At 48.2% G+C, this 20,094-nt stretch overlaps 1 protein-coding gene across 1 annotated transcript in view; it reads left to right on the top strand.

The window, feature by feature from the left end:
- Positions 1–20,094, top strand: part of PLPP3 (phospholipid phosphatase 3) — an 82,790-nt gene that overhangs the window by 41,917 nt on the left and 20,779 nt on the right. Inside the window, exons 3-4 of the mRNA XM_045802242.2 lie at positions 14,327–14,607; positions 15,051–15,108. Of these exons, the coding sequence (XP_045658198.1) occupies positions 14,327–14,607; positions 15,051–15,108 (339 nt within the window). The remainder of the gene's footprint in view (positions 1–14,326; positions 14,608–15,050; positions 15,109–20,094) is intronic.

Genomic DNA, 20,094 nt, shown 5'->3' with positions numbered 1-20,094 from the left:
TGATTAATACTGTTCATTTCATGTGGTTAATACTATTACTAAAAGTATTTTCAGGGATAACCTGGGTGGCTCAGTCAGTTAAGTGGCTGCCTTCGGCTCAGATCATGATCCTAGGGTCCTGGGATCGAGCCCCACATAGGACTCCTTACTCAGCAGGGAGCCTGCTTCTCCCTCCGCCTGCCCCTCCCCTAGCTTGTGCTCTCTCTCTCGCTGTCTCTGACAAATAAATAAAATCTTTATTAAAAAAAGTATTTTCAAATACTAAATATATATGTATGTGCATATACACCAGAAGTATAATATATATGCACATCTATACTAAAAGTGTCATGAAAGTATGCAATGCATCCCTCTAAAATACTGTGCGTGCATGATCCTCAGAACCATCCGGTGAAGTCTAGATACTCTTCTTATCTTTCTTCTACAAATTAAAAAACTGAGGTCTGCAGAGTAAATGTAATTTGCCCAAGTCCACTTGGAGTGGCAGAGTTAGGAATTGAACCAAGGTGCCCCTTAGTCCAGAGTCTGAGCTCTGAGCCCCAGAAGAGGGGGGAGATGCCATCCGATGTCACAGGCATTTTCTGGGCTCTCTTCACACCGTGGCTGTGCTGCTGTCACAGTAATCATGCCACTGGTGGTTCTCTGGCATATCGTTCACTTCTCACATCCAGAGGCGGTGGTGCAAAGTGAAGATAAAATGGGACTTGGAATCGAGAGACTGAGGTCCTAGACCTGGCGCTCGCTGACAAGCTGTACGTCCTTAAAACCAGGGATGACCATCTTGCTTCATAGTATTGCAAAGAAAAGGAAAAGAGGTCATGAATATTGAAATACTTTGCAAACTCCCAGCTACAGGACAGGTTACCCAGGTGCGAGCATAAACACACAGATCTTTCCTTAAAGGATGAAGTCCTCATTGAGGACGCAAAAATGTGCCACGGACTTTGGGACCAAGTCCAGGATTATTTTGAGCAATGGTCGCCCTGTGGAAATTGGGGTATGGCCCACCTGGGCGTTACTTGGAAAGTCACCACCCTGTTTTAGATGTGCCCATTTGGGTAGGGGTGGGGAGAGTAACTAATGGTAATCCAGTCTTGTAATTTGTGAGTCCTACGTTTTCACAGCTGTCCATGCTCCACCTCCAGAATTTTCTGTTTGTTCTCTGCCCTTGAACCCCAGCCATGTAGGCATAAGGGACGGGCGTCATGTCCACCAAGGTCATAAATTCTTTCAGATCCTTGAGTCATGTTTATATTAGCCAGAACCTGGAAGCTTATCTTTGGCCTGGATTAGAAGCCAAGAAGGAAGGAAGCTAAGGTTAAGAATACTGCATGTGAGTTAAATGCTAATATCTCCATTATACAAGTGGAAAACCAGAAGCTCAGAGGGGTTAAATGATATGCTCAAAGTCTACAGCAAGTAAAAATTGGGGCTCAGGCCTCTCCCTCGCTTATTTCATAGCTCCCTTTCCATTTTGCAGACTTGATTTCAAAATGAGAGTGGCTGTCTTATCCATATTAACTGCTCAAGGGATAGGCAGTTGGCTACTCTTGCCTATTCTGGGTCAGATGCAAGCCGCTGATGGTACTGAACCACATTTCATGAAGTTTTTCTTTTGACTTCCTCACTCTGGGGGTTGGTTGTAAACTTTGAGACCCTTCTTTGTTTTTTAATAACATCGTAAACCAGGCACACAATCAACAGTTTGAAATTGGGAAGGGGGATGGGGACTAGTAGAATTCTTTCCAACCTTTAAAATAAAAACAGTCCATTTGGCAACTCTAGTAGTTTCTTAAAGGTGGACTGAGGATCTTTGTGTTCAGAAACGGAGAGATCTACAATCTAATTTTACTATTTGCTTCAAATTGACAGTGTGGGGTTGAGTTCTCTAGGAAGAATGGCTTTTCGTGGAAAAGAAGTTTGTCAGGAAGGCAAATAATTGTACAGTATCTCGTACTAAGGTTTGAACAGGTGTTTTTGACGCTTGGAGGACCAGTGAATTGAGTGCTTCTAGGAAGCAGAGTATAACCCAGGAGTGCTTAAGATAAGAATAGCACGGGGACAGGGATGTCACGTGCCCTTTGCTCTGTCTGCATGCAGTTAGTATGGGCTTGCCTGGTGGGGCGGCTCCCAGGCCCAGCACAGTGGACGGCCGTGCCACCCGAGCTCTGTGAACCGGGCGAATCACTGCTCTCTCCAGCCCTCGTTTTCCTCATCTGGGTTTGCATTCACTCATGGGGACCGCTGGGAGACTCAAACACGATTATTCGTGGGAACGGACCCTGCAGTGCTAGGTCAGATGGACACAGGCTGCGAAAGAAGCTTCTCTGAGGGCTGTGCTTCTCGCCTCTGCTTCCTTGCTCGGGCAGAACTCCTGCTCAGCAGCTCTTTCCCTGCTGTTGGCCAAGACCAGCCCCTTCTTCCTCTGGAAATGCTAGCATTTCTGAGAAAGATCTGCCTTAAGGAGTTTAGTTTGGCTTGCTTTTCTCCTCGTGTCATGTTGGTGTTTTAATTAAAATGCCCCTTGCCCTCTCAGGTTTCCTTGAAACAGGCAGTCGCACGCCGCGGCCTCGCTTATAGGATGTGCGAGAGCATTGCTTCCTTACCCCATACGATATCAGCAAAATAGGTTTGGAGAGTGCTTTCCTACAGTTCCAGAGGGCGGAGAAGAAGCGGGCGAGAAAATTCCGTAAGAATCGGTGCCCTGTGTTAGGTGCTATTATGCGTCCTAGAAACCTGGGAACCGTGTTTAAACATTTCACTCTTGCAGAAGCCCCAACAGCTAGGTAATCTTAAAGGTCTCCGTTTAGCATGGGGGTTAAAGGTGTAAGCTCTGCATATCTGAACTCCTGCTGTGGCATGTGTCGCAAGTTAATTAACCCCGCTGAGCCTCAGTAGGCTCATCTGTTAAATGGAGATGACGTATGTCAAGTAACTCAGTGCTTGGCACCTAGAGTACGCTCAAGAAATGTTAACTGTGTTCTTTGTAAATGAGTCAACGGTCAAAAAGTAGTGAGGTGACTTTGCCAAAACCTCCTGTCTAATAAAAATAGTATCAGGAAAGGAACTTCGGCCTTGGGACCCATCCTGTCTCCCACTCTTTCCATGTAGTTAATTCACTAAAACCCAGATCTCTTGACTCTCATTCCAGTGCTCTTTGCAAGGGGACTTTGCCTCCAGATCCAGCTACCCCTGCATTTCAGCTGGAGGCGTGTGTGAGATGGGGGCTCATCATGAGGTCTGCTTACCCATTTACCTGCCATTAAGTACTTGAGTCCTCATGGAAACAAGCAGAAGCAGAGACCTCAGAGGAAAAATGAGTAATTCACTTTAGTGTACTCAATTCTGGAAAAGCTATATACAGCCTAAATTAAACAACAACAACACATTTCCCACTTTCCCATTATGACTGGTCATAGAGCCTGGCTGGCTCCATCCAGGATCTGCTTCTGATCAGAGGGCGTGAATGACAGTCAGGGAGGGTGGAGGGGGACCCAGGGCTGGAAATCTAATCATCCTGCTGCTTGCTGCCCGGGCCTTCTCCTGCCGACCTCGAGTTTGTTCAAAACAACAAGAGGAGCCTTGACTGATGTGGATGCCCTCGCTCCAGTTTGAGTGTCCCACAGCAAAGGGGTGGGGGGCCGGTGCAGTTCAGAGTGCGATGTGGACATGGAGATCATCAGCGGTTATAGAGAAAGCAGACACCTCTCTGTGGCAGGAGATGTGGAAAAATCTAGTCGTTTTGACTTCTTTTTCAGATGTATCTCAGATTCTGGAATTATAGCCTAATAGGAATTCTTTCCAAATCCACAAAGCAGCGGTTCCTATCCTTGCCTGGTAAAGGTTTAATGACTCTAGCAGCAGTGAGATTAGGAGCAAAAACAGTAAAGTATCACCCCCTACCTAGCCTCCTCTCAGTTTGCCTTACACTACATTGTGCAGAGTATTATGGGTGAAGATTTTAATATGGAAAAAATGCTCAGTATTCATTTCAAATAAACATGGGCTCAGCGCTTGCCTTGGTCAGACGCTGAAAGTGGATTATATAGATTCTTAATACCTAGGAGTTGCAGCGTGGATGAGCCATGGGTGCTTCCCCGTCTCCCTCCGCCATATAAACTCGACTTTTCCTCAGAGATCCTGTTGCATGTGACTGCTGCAATACTATTCCTCACTCGAGCAGCAGCTCACGCTGCGGCAGCCTCTCGTTTATTTGTGCTTATTCATCATCGGACCCCCTTGGAAAAGAACCGTACCTTCCTTTTCTGTAAATTGGTGACAGTCATTCACCAACTCCATAGGCTTTTTCCGGAGGTCAGATCGGGTGACATGGTGCGTGTCATCAGCGAGGAGCATCCTTTTCGTTTCCGTAGCGTCCTCCAGTTAACAAAGTGCACTTGATGTGCGCATGCCCCGATTTGCACCTGGTGCTGATCCTGGGAGGTGGATTGTTACAGCTAAGGCGACCGGGGATCAAGGATATTAAGTGACTTTCCCATAACTAATTAGTGGCAGGGCCAGACCAGGGGTCGTCTGATTCAAAGGCAAGGCTTTTTTTTCTTTCTTTCTTTTCTTCTCTTCCTTCCTTCCTTCCTTCCTTCCTCCCTTCCTTCCTTCTCTCTCTCTTTCTCTCTCTCCCTCCCTCCCCTCTCCCCTTCCTTCCTTCCTTCCTTCCTTCCTTCCTTCCTTCCTTCCTTCCTTCTCTCTCTCTTTCTCTCTCTCCCTCCCTCCCCTCTCCCCTTCCTTCCTTCCTTCCTTCCTTCCTTCCTTCCTTCCTTCTCTCTCTCTTTTCCTTCCTTCCTTCCTTCCTTCCTTCCTTCCTTCCTTCCTTCCTTCCTTCCTTCCTTCCTTCCTTCCTTTTTTTCCCCCCTAAGTAATGGCATCACTGCTGCCTTGTGAAGCCTGCCTGCCTACCTTCCACAATTACTTCTCAGACACCCCTGAGATAGCAGGTGCTGGGGACCCGGTGACACACGTCTGCCCCGGTTGCCTCTCAGACAGACAGATAGCACCTTCCATACTTCTGTCCTGGTAATGTGATCTGTGTCCGGGTCTTGTCTTCCCAGCCAGATAGTAGGTTCCTAGAAGGCCGAGACCAGGCTTTCCTTCTTGCCCATGGTAGGCACTATATAAACCCCAGGCAGACATCTCTCTCTCCAGGAAGCGTTCCTTGGTTGCCTCCTCCCCCACCTTCCGAAGGTCCCAGAGATTCCCTGGGCCCTCCTCTGACTTTGCAGTTACTGTGTGGAACTGTCCTGTCTGTTTACTCGTTTATTTTTCGGTTGCCCCGTGAGTGGCGGCAGGGACAGGGACCAGCCTGCTCTGATTTTGAATGGCTCGTGCAAGGCACGGACTGGTGCTCAATATGTGTTTGTAAGAAACCACAAGCCATACATTTTGGGCAGAAAATCAAAAGCGTTAGGCCAGGAGATGTGAGAGGACCTATGCAGCAGGGAACAGTATCCCATCTGCTTCCCTAAAATCTTAAATATGGCCCATGACGCACATGGGAACGTGCTCTGTAGCACACGCAGATTTCTCGCTGGAAAGACAAGAAGAAGAGCTTAATACCTCCAAGACTTGTTTATTCAGGATCGGGCTTCAGTGTGCCCACATCTGGACTTCATTACTTCCTCCCCAGCCCCAGCCCCCTTTATCTGAGAGAGCACTGCCAAGAAAACAAGGTTCCCCAAGATTGCCTCCTCATTAAAGGTTAGGCGAGTTTTCAACTCTGAAAACAGTGAAGTCGGGCTGGCCCAGTGGTGCCTTGGTAGGAGACCCTGTCCCCCCAGTTTACAATCCACTACATCTGTGCAATTACCAGGACCACCCACAGAGAGTGGCCACATGAATCCTTCAGCTGCGCCGTTCCCTGATCAGATGGCTACAGAGTTCTTCTGAGACCTCCTTCTCCCTGAGGGGATGGTGGAAGGGGGCATCTATGTGCCATTTAGCAAACACAGGCATTGGGATTAGGATTTAGTTTGTACACACACACACACACACACACACACACACACACACACAGACGCAGACATCCAGACCCTGGAAGAAGTGAGAGCTGCAGCAGTCCTTCCTTAGCTCTATGTAGTTCTTAGGGGTTAGTGACTACTTGGAAAATGTGTCCAGTGTGAAAGTGGTTTTTAGTTTATCCATTTTAAGTGATAATGCTCTGGAGGCTGGGAAATCCATTCTGTGAGTCGTTGTATGTTAGGGGATGGGGTGGAGAATCTGATAACACTCACAAGCTGTCTAATGGGGGGGGGGGGCTAATGCCTTATCTTAACAGTGAGATGAGGTAGGTATTATTTACCCTGTCTCACAAAAAGGGTACGAGGCTTACAAGGGAGAAGCAGCTAGTGCAGGGTTACTCTCTGTTTAGTGAATGAGGGAGCAGGAGTTACAACCCAAGTCTCTCTGGCTTCAAAGCCCAGTGTTTGAACTGACATTCATTGAAGGCCTACTCTGTGCTAGATGCTATGCGGAGTGCTCTTTGTTTCACGAGCTATGAAAACATATAGTTTCTGGGCTTGCTTGGAGAGCTGAGTGTATGGAGGAAGGCAAGACAGGTAGACCACTGGGCAGATGACCACCTAAGATCCTAAGACCGACGGTGTGCAGTAGTGTTTTGTATGAAGTGGTTTTTGCAGACGCAGTAGCCTGCTAGGTGGGTGCTTGGTGAGACCTCAGCCTACAGCTGGTGTAGAAGACACAGATACTGCCCTAGGAGCCGATGGTCTAAAGGGGAGGCAGGGCAAGGAGAAGGCTGACTGCACTAACTCTCAGGGAGACTGAGGACTTGGTCAGAGAACACGAAGGGAGCCAGAGCACTCTCTGCTGGTGGTGGGCCCCAGAGCTGAGAGCTTTAAGGACAAAAGAGGCCAAAGGCAGTAAATGGTGTGAGGTATAAATAAAGTGCTGCTATGGGAATTCAGAGGAAAATCACTGAAGGTTATTTTCATTGCTGAAGACTTCATCATCATTGCCATCGTCATCGAACATCGGGCACTAGTCCCACTTAATTATCGCAATGGCCCTGGAGCTCTTGATACTGGCATCGTCCCCTTCTTACACATAAGGAAACCAAGAGTTACAATGCTCAGTCATCCAAGACCCCTAAGTAAGAAGAGCCAGAACTCTAACCCTGTCCGCGAGTTGACACTGGAGCTCTCCTTTGAAGGGCAGGTGGGACTTTCATCAGAGAGCCTGGCCTTCCAGGCAGAAGGTATTGCTTTAGGGATGAGAAGCGAAACAATGGAGTATTTTCAGGAAATGTAAAGGAAACGTGTTCGCCTGGAGAGAGTATCAGGGAGTAGATAGAGATGAGGTAGAAACAGAGCACAGCGACATTGTGAAATGCCTTGAATGTCAAGGAGTTTTTACCCAAATGAATTGGCTAGAGATTGATGAAAGTATTTGAAGCTAGCTTCGTCAATTTTGCAGCCAGGGTGAGGGTGAGGCCTGAACCACGGTGAGGGCAATGCAAGGGGAAGAGAGAGGAAGAGATTGGGTGGGAGACAGTTTGCAGAAGTAGGATGACCAGGTTTGGATGACAGTGGGATGAGGAGGCGAGGAGTCTACAGGGTCATGTCTTTGCAGCTGTATGGTGGTGACTTGAACAGAGATGAGAGGAAGAGCAGTGAGGTTTGGGATGGAAGTTGGAATGAGTGTGATCATATAGGTTGGTATGCTGATGTCATCAGTGATAGCTGCTTGGGAGATGTGGCAGAAGACTGGAAGAGGACTGACTGGAATAAGGGGTAAGCTGAAACGAGCGAGCGAGAGAGAGGAAGAGAGAGAGATGCCCTTTGGGTGGTCATCTTCACAGAGGTAATAATTCAGACTGTTGAAGCAGCAGAGATCAGCAGAAAGGCTGCAGCTCCAAGAAGATCTAGATTTATCTGGTAGAACCCTGAAGGGGAGCCACTGGAAGGAGAAAGGTGTTTGAGAAATAGGAAGAAAAGCACCGTGGTGTGATACTCAGGAAATTTAGGGAATTCGGTGTCAAAAAAGAGTAAGAGATGGGCAGCAGTCAGTGCAACAGAAAACACAATCAGGAGCCTCTTGCACGGACAGGCAGGGCTAGTCATCTAGGAGACCCGCGGCTCTGAGGCCCCGACCTTTGGGAAAATAATGATGCTTCATGTCTCAAACTGCCTTCTGCATAAAGCTTGTGGGCTTCGGGCAGCCACTGCTGATTTCAGCCGTAACTAGCTTCTGTGGCCTCTCTCTGGCCTTTTGCTGTCTATATTCTAGATATTGGAGTTTTGACTTACCACAGGGCCCAGAAACTCCACTGGTGGCCTTGCACAGAGCTCTGTTCTCCTCGCCTTTCCCAGTCTGCAGGGCACTGATCTCCTGCCAAGAGGCTGAAGACAAACAAAGCGGGAGAAGAAGCAAAGACTAAATTTCTCGTCTGTTCTTTCTCGTCACTAAAGATCCCACACTTTGTTGTACTAGATCGAGCGTCCAGCGTCCGAGGAGATACACGTCCATCTCCATCCTTAGAAGCAGGACCCAGATACATTTTTCCTTTCACTTTGAGACTGAGAAAAATGATTTCCCCTTCTTTATTAGCCATCACCCAGTGTTCGTTGAATGAATGAATCTGTCCTGGATGGACAGAAGTGCACTCATGTGGATAACTAAGATGTGAAAGAACAGCACGGGGTTCCATGGCTAGCAGGGCCTCAGGTGTGCAAGTGCCTGACAAGAGTACGTGACCTCACCAGGTGCGCTAGGAGCATCCGTTTCCCTGGAAACACAATCCTGCTGCCTGCTAGGACTTCGCAGGGAAAGCCGGCTTCGTGCGGTGGGACAGGGCCCAGGGACTGGCGTGAAGAGTCCACGCTTGAGTGCCAGCCCTGCCATCGCCGGATTTCTGACCAAGGCTGAATCACTGGCCCCTCTGGTCTTCCCCATACTCACTTATAAAGTGGTGACAATAATTTAGTAATTCATAGGGTGTTGTGAGAAGCCGATAACGCAGTGGATGTGAAAATGCTTCGTAAGTTGTAAGGTGCTATGCAAATAATTATTATTCAAGCAGATCAGAAAATAGGGAAGTTTGTCCTTCAAACTCAGCAGTCTCTCAGGGACTGTTGGGACACTGTGCAGAAGTCTTCACTTTTCTTGGGATCATTTATAGAGGGGAATGTGACAAATGACATAAACAGTACAGTAGGCCTTCCCTTGCTGCCTGGGGTTTAGACCTCTCCTCTGCTTTGTTCCCCTGAGAAAGGTATCCTATAGATACAATGGTCAAAATCAATGTATCCATACACATGTTTTCTGGTTCTACTCTGGAGGGGTGGTACTTCCAAACTCTTCGATTTGGAACGTTCTTTTCCAAGGAGCTTTTGGAAGGATCTTAGGAAGGATATGTTCTACAAGTATGTGTTAATTTTTTGTTTCCTCTTCTCTAAGGGAAAGAGAAAAAAATTAACTTTTGGAGGGCTCTTCCGCTGGGTGCCGGGCATTTGACATATCACCTTCTTGCATCCCTTGGCAGTCCCACCAGGTGGATGGTATTCATCTTATTTTTATAGATGAGGAGACCTAAGCCCAGAGAGGTGGAGCCTCTTGGCCTAAGGTAAGAGATGGGATTCAGACTGAGTTTTTTCTGGCTCCGAAGTCGATGTTCTCCAGATTTCCCCTGTGGAACACTTTGATATTTGCGAACATGTGGGCAGTGGAGCTCTCTGACACCAGAAAGGATAGGCAGGGAGGCGCTGTCTTGGAGTTGGGGACAAACTGTTACCGTTCCCAGGCAAGGAAAGATCCCTTTCTGTCCCCTCGTAGCTTAATTGCAATGCTTTCCCACTTTATTAGTTTCCAGATTCTGTGCCAAGTGCTTTAAAAGGCAGGTAGGGGAGAATTCTCCTCTGCTTCCTGGCAGCTTGCCATTCGCCCCAGAATCTGTTGCCTGCTGTTTCAGAAAGGGATCAACACGGAAGGCATTCTTGTGGGCAGTGAAATTTACATATCGCAACCTTGCTGACCGAAGTAGAAATGAGGGCTGGGGGCGGGGCCGGACCTTCGTAGAGGGAGGGAAGAGCAGATTTTATTACCCAGGAATAAAAACATCGTGAGTAATGAATAAGGTCCGAAAGCAGTAAATCTGGAACTCCGACGTTAGGTGTGTAACGCGTCAGAGAACAATTTAAGCCTTCCCCTGTTCTGCAGGGGTGAGGTATCCGGGCTGTCCCTCGCAGCCCGCATCTCATTCAATGGTCTTTTAAGGGTTAGGATTACAAGAAGCCAAGTCCGGCTGGTTCATAATGATGATTTATGGCTGTGTTGTCGACTCCCCGACCCTTCTGTGCTAGGGGATAGAGAAAATACATAATTTGTTGCTCATTAACTGTGAGATCTGTCAGGGCTGCCCCAGAAGCCATGCGGTCCTGGAGTCATGTGTCTGCTAAATGGCTTCAGCCTGGCCCTGTCCTTGAAAATATGCTACTGGGGTTCTGCAGTGGAAATCGATGTTAGTAACGATAGAGATACAGCTGATCCCCAATTTACGATGGTTTGACTTTTGATTTTTTTTTCATGGGTGAACGATAACGCAGTACGGTGCTTTCTCGTGACGCCGGGCAGCAGCAGTGAGACGCAGCTCCCAGTCAAGCCCTGTGATCGCGAGGGCAAACAGCCTTTCTGTACCCATGCAACCATTCTCTTTTTCACTTTCAGTGCGGTATCCAAGGAATGACATGCGCTATTCTACACTTCATTGTAAAACAGACTTTGTGCTTGTGCCCAACTGTAGGCTGATGTGGGTGCTCTGAGCGTGTTGAAGGTAGGCTAGGCGGAGCTACGGTGTTCAGGTTAGGTGTATTCACTGCATTTTTGACTTAGGATATTTTCCACTTAGGATGTGTTTATCAGGATGTAATACTGTGGTAAGTCGAGGAAGATCTGTAACAAAATTCTGTTGATATAGTCTGTTGTGAGTCTTTGAACTTAAGAGTCAGCATATCTGGGGCGCCTGGGTGGCACAGCGGTTAAGCGTCTGCCTTCGGCTCAGGGCGTGATCCCGGCGTTATGGGATCGAGCCCCACATCAGGCTTCTCCGCTATGAGCCTGCTTCTTCCTCTCCCACTCCCCCTGCTTGTGTTCCCTCTCTCGCTGGCTGTCTCTATCTCTGTCGAATAAATAAATAAAATCTTAAAAAAAAAAAAAGAGTCAGCATATCTGGGCTTTACTTTAGCTCTGTCACTTAGACGCCTCAACTCCTTCAACTAAGTGCTTGTCCTTCAGTGCCTTACCATCCTCGGCTGTACAATGGGTATAAGTTCTTCACAGAGTCACAGATCAGATGAAACTGTGAAGTATGAAAGAAATGTACAAGGTTACTGCTGTTAATAGCTTTGTGATTAGGAATTTGAGATGCCATGAAACGCCTTCTTTACCTCTTTCTCCTCCCGTGAGAGGAGGAAGCATCTTAACCGGCTGTTTGCCGTGCGCGAGACTGTGGCACTGAAACTGAAGCTTTACAATGATGGGATGTTAGCGCGGAAAGGAGTCCTTGAGTCGTGATCAGACCCTTTCTCCCTAAAGTGGCCATAGAGGTGACTTGTCTGAGATTAATTAGTAAATTCATGTGCAAGATGCTGATTTGCAATGAAAAGCCACGTGTTCTTTTTCAGCATTGTACAGGAAGCCAGGCTCAAGCCAAGTCAGTTTAGAGTTTCTTAATTTGTGGCCATGACACATCAAGGAGCTCAGGAACCATCCAAGGGCAGGGACTGTGCAAGGGGCCTTGGTTCTGTGCCGTGGCTGTGGCATCGTCTCCGAGGAAGTACTTTCCTCTGCTGTTGCTTATTACCTTTGCTTGGCTGGGAGGCTAGTGGTGGAGGTAGCACAGGAGAGTTGAAAATAAATGTCATTGCAATTATCAAGTGATAAATTACAGAGTCATGTGCCCTCATTTTGCAAATGGAGACACTGGCTTATCTCAGATTCACTCAGTGAATAGGGACTTGAACCCTGGCCACTGCCTCCTAGTTGAGTGTTCGTCTCCCTGCATCCAAAGTCATGTGAGCATGATTTATAAATAAAGAAGAAAGCATGATGGTGGTAGTGAACATCTGGAACTTGTTAGCCTGTAAGGTTACACGGGGTAAAAGTATAAACAGGTTCAAAGGGGAATTAGACCAGCAATGGTAGGAAAGAATGCTGGGTGGGGAGCTAGAACACCTGGGTCCAATCTTTCCTTGCGAGTTAATTTAGACCTCAGTTTCTTCCATGTATAATGGACCCTTTCATTTCTGACGTGCTAGGCTTCTCAGGTTTTAATCTCTGCAACGTGTTATCAAAGGACTTTTGGTAATATTTAGAGGATAGTTCCAGTTTTGTAATAAAACAACTGTGAAGGCTATGGTCCTATGTCCTTTCGTTCATTCACTCGTTCAGCCACATCTGCGAGATCAGGTGCTCTCCCGGAGAATGGCTAAGCCAGGACTGTGCACTCAACTGGCCTTTGACTATCTCTTTCTAACGTAGAATGACACTCAGTGTGATCTGGGAACCAAAGTGTAGCACTTAGAAATAATCCAGTATTTATAAACACAGGATCACTGTACCAACGTTAGCAGAACTAGTGGTTGTTCTCGCTACCACACCTGCTGGCCCCTGGGCCCAGCTGGCATCTCCCTTCCATCTGGCCATCCCCCCACTAGACTTAGGAGCCCTTGAGAACTTGGATCAGACCCCACGCCTCGACCCCTTCCCCCGCTGTGAAACAGTAACGGGGGACTTTGAAAAGGAGTGCCCGGATATGTCCGTCTATTGCTTCCGTTGCGGTCGTGAACATGCTCTGTGCCCCCTGAAAGACAAGTGTGGCTCACCATCCGCCCTGTGAGAAACTGTAAAAGGAGCTTTGTGGTGCGTGATGAGTTGACTGTTGCTGTCCCCTGGCTGTGGTTGCGATCAGGAAGTGGCCGGGGCTGCGCTGTGGAGTTAAGACAAGAGTAGCAGGCTGTGTGGTTGGGCATGACCAAAGTGGGATGGGTCCTCTGCCATGTAGGCATCGCGGGCATTTGCCTTGCGGAGAGTAAGCTGGACCCCCGGTCTTAATGTAAAACCAGGCAGTGTGGGTGGAGCTGCTTCCTCCGCTGAGCTCCAGGCACACCTGTCTCATGGCCGGATTGTCATGAAATAAAGCATATGGGAGCGATACCTGGTATGCAGTGTGTAATCAGTAACTGGTGGCTCTTCTGTTCCCAGGAGTGAGAAACCTCCCCTAAGTGTTAGGAGTAAACACAGCGGGTTGGAGGAAGGGTATGAAAGCTGAGACTCACTGACTGTCCTTTAGGATTGAGGAGATGCGAGACAATGCCCACAGACTTGGAAATTTGCAAACACCAAAGGGCATTGTGTTAAAAGGTCCTTGGTTTGTAGGCCAGTGTTCTCATCATAAAATTCTTCTAAGAAGGAAAACGAAAGAATCACTTTGTATGACCCAGGTCATTTCCCATCCACGTTACCAGATTTAAGCCAACGACTCGGCAAGGGCGTGCAGCCAAACGAAGCTTGGAGAGGTTGTCATGGCCGAGGGACATCAGGCAGGTGTCAGAGCTGGGACTCAAACCCAAGACATGGTCTTGGGCATTCACCTTCCTGTAGAAACCCCCCACCATGGCTCAGTGTTGACACAAGGCTGGTGATCCCCGACTCCGGAGCCCAGTGTCCTGAGATTGGCTTAGATCCTCTGACGTCCTGGCCACGCTTAACCATGTCCTTGATTGTTCATCTAATTTTTTTTCTACATCTGGGTCTTTATTTGTCTCTTTGTTAAAAAAAATACATATAAGTTATATTTAATGTATATATTTAAGTATAAATAGATTTGATTGTACATTTTTGTTGTCACAAAGGTACTATGTGGCCATGTGGGACTTTTTTAAAATAGGGAAAAATGACCATGTTAGCACTCTGATGTTTCCTCTCATCATATTTCTATCTGTATATTTCTCAAACAGAAGATTAAGATTTTCTGTTTTCAAAAAAGATTTTATTTATTTAAGAGTGAAAGGGAGCACGCACACAAGAAGGCGGAGGGGCAGAGGGAGAGGGAGAAGCAGGCTTCCCGCTGAGCAGGGAGCCCGATGTGGGACCCCATCCCAGGACCCTGAGATCATGACCTGAGCCGAAGGCAGACGCTTAATCAACTGAGCCACCCACGTGTCCAGAAAGTTGAGATTTTCTAGATTATAGCCTGCAGTCATATACTGAACATTCTCTTACGTCACTAAATACCCTTTACAAACTTCGCTTTGATGACAGGCCTCGATACTGCCTAATTCCCCTGTTGGTTTCCTTTCAGATCATCACTGGGGAGTTCTACCGCATCTACTACCTGAAGGAGAAGTCCCGGTCAACGATTCAGAACCCCTATGTGGCGGCCCTCTATAAGCAGGTGGGCTGCTTCCTCTTCGGCTGTGCCATCAGCCAGTCCTTCACAGACATTGCCAAAGTCTCCATAGGGCGCCTGCGTCCTCACTTCTTGAGCGTCTGCAACCCTGATTTCAGCCAGATCAACTGCTCCGAGGGCTACATCCAAAACTACAAATGCAGAGGTGACGACAGCAAAGTCCAGGAGGCCAGGTGAGTTACCACCTGCCATGGCCACAGTGGGCATACCTTCAACGCAGGCAGCTCAGGGAACACTTACTAAGGCACCTAGTGCGTGAGGTGCAAGCTCAGTGAAGGGCTTTGGTTTCAAGGGGTGAATAAAGCATAGTCCCCATTCCTAAGGAACTCAGGGTCAAATAATTTAGATACATAGATAAATAAGCAATTGTGGTAGAACATTGGTAAGTCCATCCATCCATCCATCCATCCATCCATCCATCCATCCTTTTGCTTACTTATGCATCTGTGGGTGCCTGCTAGGTTCTAGACAGTGTATCCAAAGCATTACCGAGGACGCAAAACCAAGCAAGATAGTGCTGCTCTCAAGGTCACAGTCCAGGGAGGGAAGACAGACAGGCAAGCATGTGTCAGGGATGTGAATATGGCCCTTTCATGGCCTTCTCTTGCTCTTGCAGGAAGTCCTTCTTCTCTGGCCACGCCTCCTTCTCCATGTACACTATGCTGTATTTGGTGGTAAGTACCTTCCTTCTGATTCCAGTGGAGTGCAGCGTCCAGCCCCAGCTTAAATCTCTTCTGTGCAGAGAGCCCTTGGGATGGTTAGGGACAGACTTCATTGTGAAATCCTTGAAAGAGAAGTTAGCTAGAAAAATGAGGTTCTGTTTTGAGCTCTGCCATGGCATCAGTAGAAGTTGTTTTATTTTCTAGGCGTTTCCCATTTTTCAAATATAACTGATATTTATCATGGCTGTTTGATAAGGATTGTGCACCCATTTGAAGTTATAAAATGATGAAGACACTCGTATCACATTTTATGGTAGCAAGCACTGTTTTCTGAACATCCATTTAACTCAGTTGACCCTTCCAGGCACCCTAGGTTATAAGTAATATTATCTCTTTTGTGGGAAAGGATTTCTAAGTAAGGCTCAGAGACTTCAAGTGAACTGTCAGAATTTACACGGACACTAGCACTATTGCTCACATCCGAGCCCTGTCATCAAATTCCTTGTGGTGTTCGCCATGCCAGCCCTCCTCCATCCCCCACTGAGGGAAAGGCTTTAAAAATTATCATTATCTGATGACTTAGAGTAATTTCAAGTGTGACAAAATAATTCTGCCTCCGTGAGCACACGTGATCTCATAATAACATGGTGAGGCACAAAATGTGTGTCCCCGCTGCTGGGATCCAGAGACCAAGGCCCAGGGAGGCCAAGCAGTGTGTTGGGGGGTCCCTCAGCTAGTGGTGGGGCCATGATCTGAAACCCCGTGTTGCCCTTCCCGTGGCCATGTCTGCTCTGACTTCCTAGAGGCGCTGGGACAGTGCAGGCGGGGTGCCCTGCGCCTCTCCCGCTGCTGCGCAAACAGCGGCCGGTCTGTTTCTCTTTGTGAGTTACATACGGTCCCCTGCCTCTCCTCTCCCCTTGAATGAGGTCCCTGTGCCAAGGCACTTCCTGCTTTCGGCCCCTTTGATGAGGAGCAAGAAGGCGCTGAGAGGTCAGACGTAGCTCAGGGGAACATAAGCTGTTTGCAGAAAGAACATTTTGATTTTGACTTATTTAAAAAACATAATTAGGATTTGGAAAAACTAGCAGAAGGGTTTTGTTTTGTTTTGTTTTCCCTCGCAATCCCTTCCAAGCCCGGAGGCCTCCGGGCTTCCCATTACCTGGGATACAGAGCTGAAAGGTGGGCCCCGACCTAGGAGAGCCTCACACGGGGATTTTCTTTATTCACGAATCGCTCCCCCCTCCATTCTTCATTGGTTGTTGTTGTTTTGCTTTTGTTTTGCTTTTAGAAAGCTAATTTAGCGAAGATATTTAGTTTCCTATTTCATTTTTTTTATATTTTACCCAGGTCTGGAAGCAATTTTACAAATGTAATTTCAGTGTTTTGCAAAGGTGCTTGGAGGAGTGGGTCTGTGTTCATTTTTCAACTATTCCTTCATTTTTAACAAGACAAAAATATGGGGTAATTTTGAAACCAACTCTGTGCACCGTGTGCTCTACAGCTGCTGAAGAGATAAAGGTGCTGACATGTTTCTGGTGCCTTCTGTGGACCAGGCACTGGGCAAGCTCACACCATAGCATTCGGTTCTCTCAGTGACTCGGCGAGGTGCATTTCAATTACCTCGTTTTCAGTTGGAAACCAACCAATCAACCCGAATCTTAAGAATTTTAGTAATAAAAATTCCATCTCCTGTAAAAGGGAGAAAATGGATTTGAAGGCTTATCTTGATGACACCAGAATCACTGTCTTGTTTTTTTCATGGTTCTGCTCTCAAAACACAAAAAACAGCCTCGCCAGGATAAACTGAAAGAGTATAAGTTTCCTGGGTGCCTGGGTGGCTCAGTCGGTTAAGCGGCTGCCTTCGGCTCAGGTCGGGATCCCAGGATGCTGGGATTGAGTCCTACATTGGGCTGCTTGCTCACCGGGGAGCCTGCTGCTTCTCCCCTGCCTGCCTCACCCCCTGCTTGTGTGCTCTCTCCCTCTCCTTCCCTCTCTCTCTGTCAAATAAATAGAGTCTTAAAACAAAACAAAACAAAACGATATAAATTCCTGACCCTAATTTCCATTTCACCTGAAGGCAACCCGCCTTTCTTCAGATCTGCTTTAATGGAGAGGCTACCCCGCTTGCCCCCACCCCCCACGACCACCTCCTACCCACTGTGATTACAGCCAGAGACCTCCTCTTGCAGGGGTGAGGAGTGAGGGGTAGATTCGGACCGGATGTTTGTTTGTGTCTTTGAGGGAGGAAAAAATTATAGTGCCTTTATGTTTCTGGAAAGAAGGAAGGGAAGGAGGCAGGGAAGATGGTCGGAGGAACAGAAGAGCCTTCTTACTCCTCCATCGCCCTAGCGTCTTACTGCACACGTACACACAGCCATGCACACACCACATGCTGGAGAAGCTTTGCAAATACACACGTTTTAACATGCACAACTCCCGGATAGCCATATATACAACATATAAACACAGGGCTCTATGTTTAGCTCTAAGGTTATCTTGCCCTGAAACAACCTCTGAGGCTAAATTCCAAAGAGGACAGTGCTCTTTGCCAGGCTCCTTTCTACGTGATGCTACGCAGAAATTTCAGCCCTCCGAATGTCCAATGTGCAAAGCTTTCTAGAGCACGTTCGAGCACCATTGCTGCCTATCAGGGTCTGTGGGAAATGCTGCACTCAGGGGAGCCCCCTGGCCCATCCCCAGGGGCTTCTCCATGGAGGTGGGCAGAGGAGACCCTGGCCTCCCCCAGTGCACCTCCCCCTGGGGCTTTGGGGAAAATCACCTTTGAACCAGTTGGGCGTAACATTGACGGCGTTTGCCCTCAGGGTCTGGCAGACCTGGATGGTTCCGTCGCCTCACGACTAGCTCTGGATCCAGGGGTTGCTTTCCTAGGTTTCGTGCCTCAGTACTCCTCTGAAAAGTGGAGACAGTCATGTCTCTTTTGCAGGATTCTTGCTACTTTTCATCTCTAGACCCCACTTTCTCCATATGTCAAATGGGAGAGTGGAATCTACTTATTTTTCAATCTCTGTGGTTCTGTTTGAAAGAAGTTTGAACTACCCCAAGCTCGACAAGAAAAGATGGGAAGCCGTCCAGGACAAACTTATGCCCTCATTACCTTGGCATTCAAGGCGGGGGTTGGGGGGGATGGGAAGCACCAGCCACCCCTATTCCAGGCCTGTCGGCAGCAGCTGCCCTGTGAACCCTCCCATGGCTCTGAGGGACACTCCACGTTAGGTTTTGATTTGTAAAATGGTTAGCTTAGAAAAACCATGCCCCAAACACCAAATTATCTCTGGGCATAGAAGCTTACAGATGAGGTTAAGGCATGTTAGCGATTAATGCAGTCTAATAGGAAAAACCCACAGCATATATAAGCATATGTGATGCTTTTCTAACCCTGAGTCCTGGCCTAAGCCCCAGAGAACCACATCTGGACCGGCCCTGTACCTCCATGGTCAGGGACCGAGGATGACTTACTTGGCTTTCTGGATAAAATGCCAACACCCGCACAGGCCCCAGTTTGTGGGGCATACCTGGCATTGCTTCTGTTGTGCCAGGCACTCTGCTACCTCCCAGGGCTACTAACATGAATCAGACCTGGGCCCTGCCCTCAAGGACCTCAGCGTGGGTTCAACACTAGGCATATCAGCACGTATTTGGTGGGTGACTGTGATAGACCAAGCAGCATGCTAGGAGTGGGGATAGAGACATCGGTAAGTCATGGGCACAGCCCTTGGGGAGTTCAGTCTAGGGGAGCAAGTAGACAATGACAGCAGTTTGGTACACTGTGTGGGGGTGGGGGGTCAGGTGTAGGTCCTTATGGAAACTTAGAGTTGGGGCCCCCAAGCCAGCATGGACTGGAGGTGGCAGAAGCTGGGGAAGGCTGCCAGTAGCTGAAGATGGGCAGAGCGGAAGAACCGCTTATGTGCGGTGATTTGCAAGCTGCAGGTTCTCGGTTCAGTCCAGCTGTGGTGGCCGGTAGGAAGCAGGGGGTGGAGGGTGCAGTGAGAGCTTCGAGGACTTTCAGGACCAGCCCCTCCTCCTGCAGCTCAGATCAGGAAGCAGCAAGCTGGTGGCGAGGCCTTTCCTTTGCCGCTCAGACTCCCTCCCCGAAGGAGCACCTTGCCCCCTTGCCTTCTTCAGGGTGCTTTGTCAGAGAAGCCTTCCGTGGTGATGCTCCCTAACTCCCTTTGCAGCCTTCTTCCACCACCACTGCCGCCCCCCCAATTTCTCACCATCTGAAGTGTATTTTAATTTCTCTATCAGATAAATTGTAAGCTTCATGAGGGGGACGTTTTTGTCTCTTGATTCACCACTGTACCCCACGGCTCCAAACAGGGTCTGACGCTTGGTTAAGTAGGCAGTGCATATTTGATGGGTGAATGAACGAATGAATGAATGACTCAGTTGCAGGCCTTCTACATCCCCAAGCCAGTCTCCTTCCCATTCCGGTCAGAATCGTGTTCATCCCCTCCTCCCTGAATTGGTCGGAAAGGACCTAGGTGCTGTAGGGAAGGCCTTTGCCGCCTCTTTGCTGAACTATTGACGTATTGACTCTTGACTGGGGCACCCGTGGGAACTGTTTATGTGTCAAAGGGTTTGTTGGATACCAAGGAAACAGGGAAGTGGCTATCCTCTGACAGCCATGTTCCCTGGCCTGTGGTTGTTAGTCATTGAGGTTTTGTTCAGCGCGTTTAGAATCGCAGAATGGTGGGGTCTGGTATGCCCACGAGACATGCCCACAGATCTTGGGAGTGTCTGGTGAAACCCCTGGCAGGGACAAGATTGTGGTTTCTACAGGGAATAAACCGCCGTATCAGATGTAGATGTTTTCCCTTGTCTTTCCCCCGCCTGTATCCATCCATCATCCATCCACCCATCTGCCTGTCCATCTGTCCATCCATCTATCTGTCCATCCATCCATCTGGCAGTTTCTGAGCCAGACCTTGTGTGAGCATCTGGGGACACCAAACTACCTCCTATTTGTGGAAAGCCTGA

This window comes from Ursus americanus, chromosome 12, assembly GCF_024610735.1.
Source record: "Ursus americanus isolate L20-20 chromosome 12, mUrsAme1.1.p, whole genome shotgun sequence".
Classification (NCBI taxonomy): domain Eukaryota; kingdom Metazoa; phylum Chordata; class Mammalia; order Carnivora; family Ursidae; genus Ursus; species Ursus americanus.
This window is presented reverse-complemented; position numbering and strand designations above follow the sequence as displayed.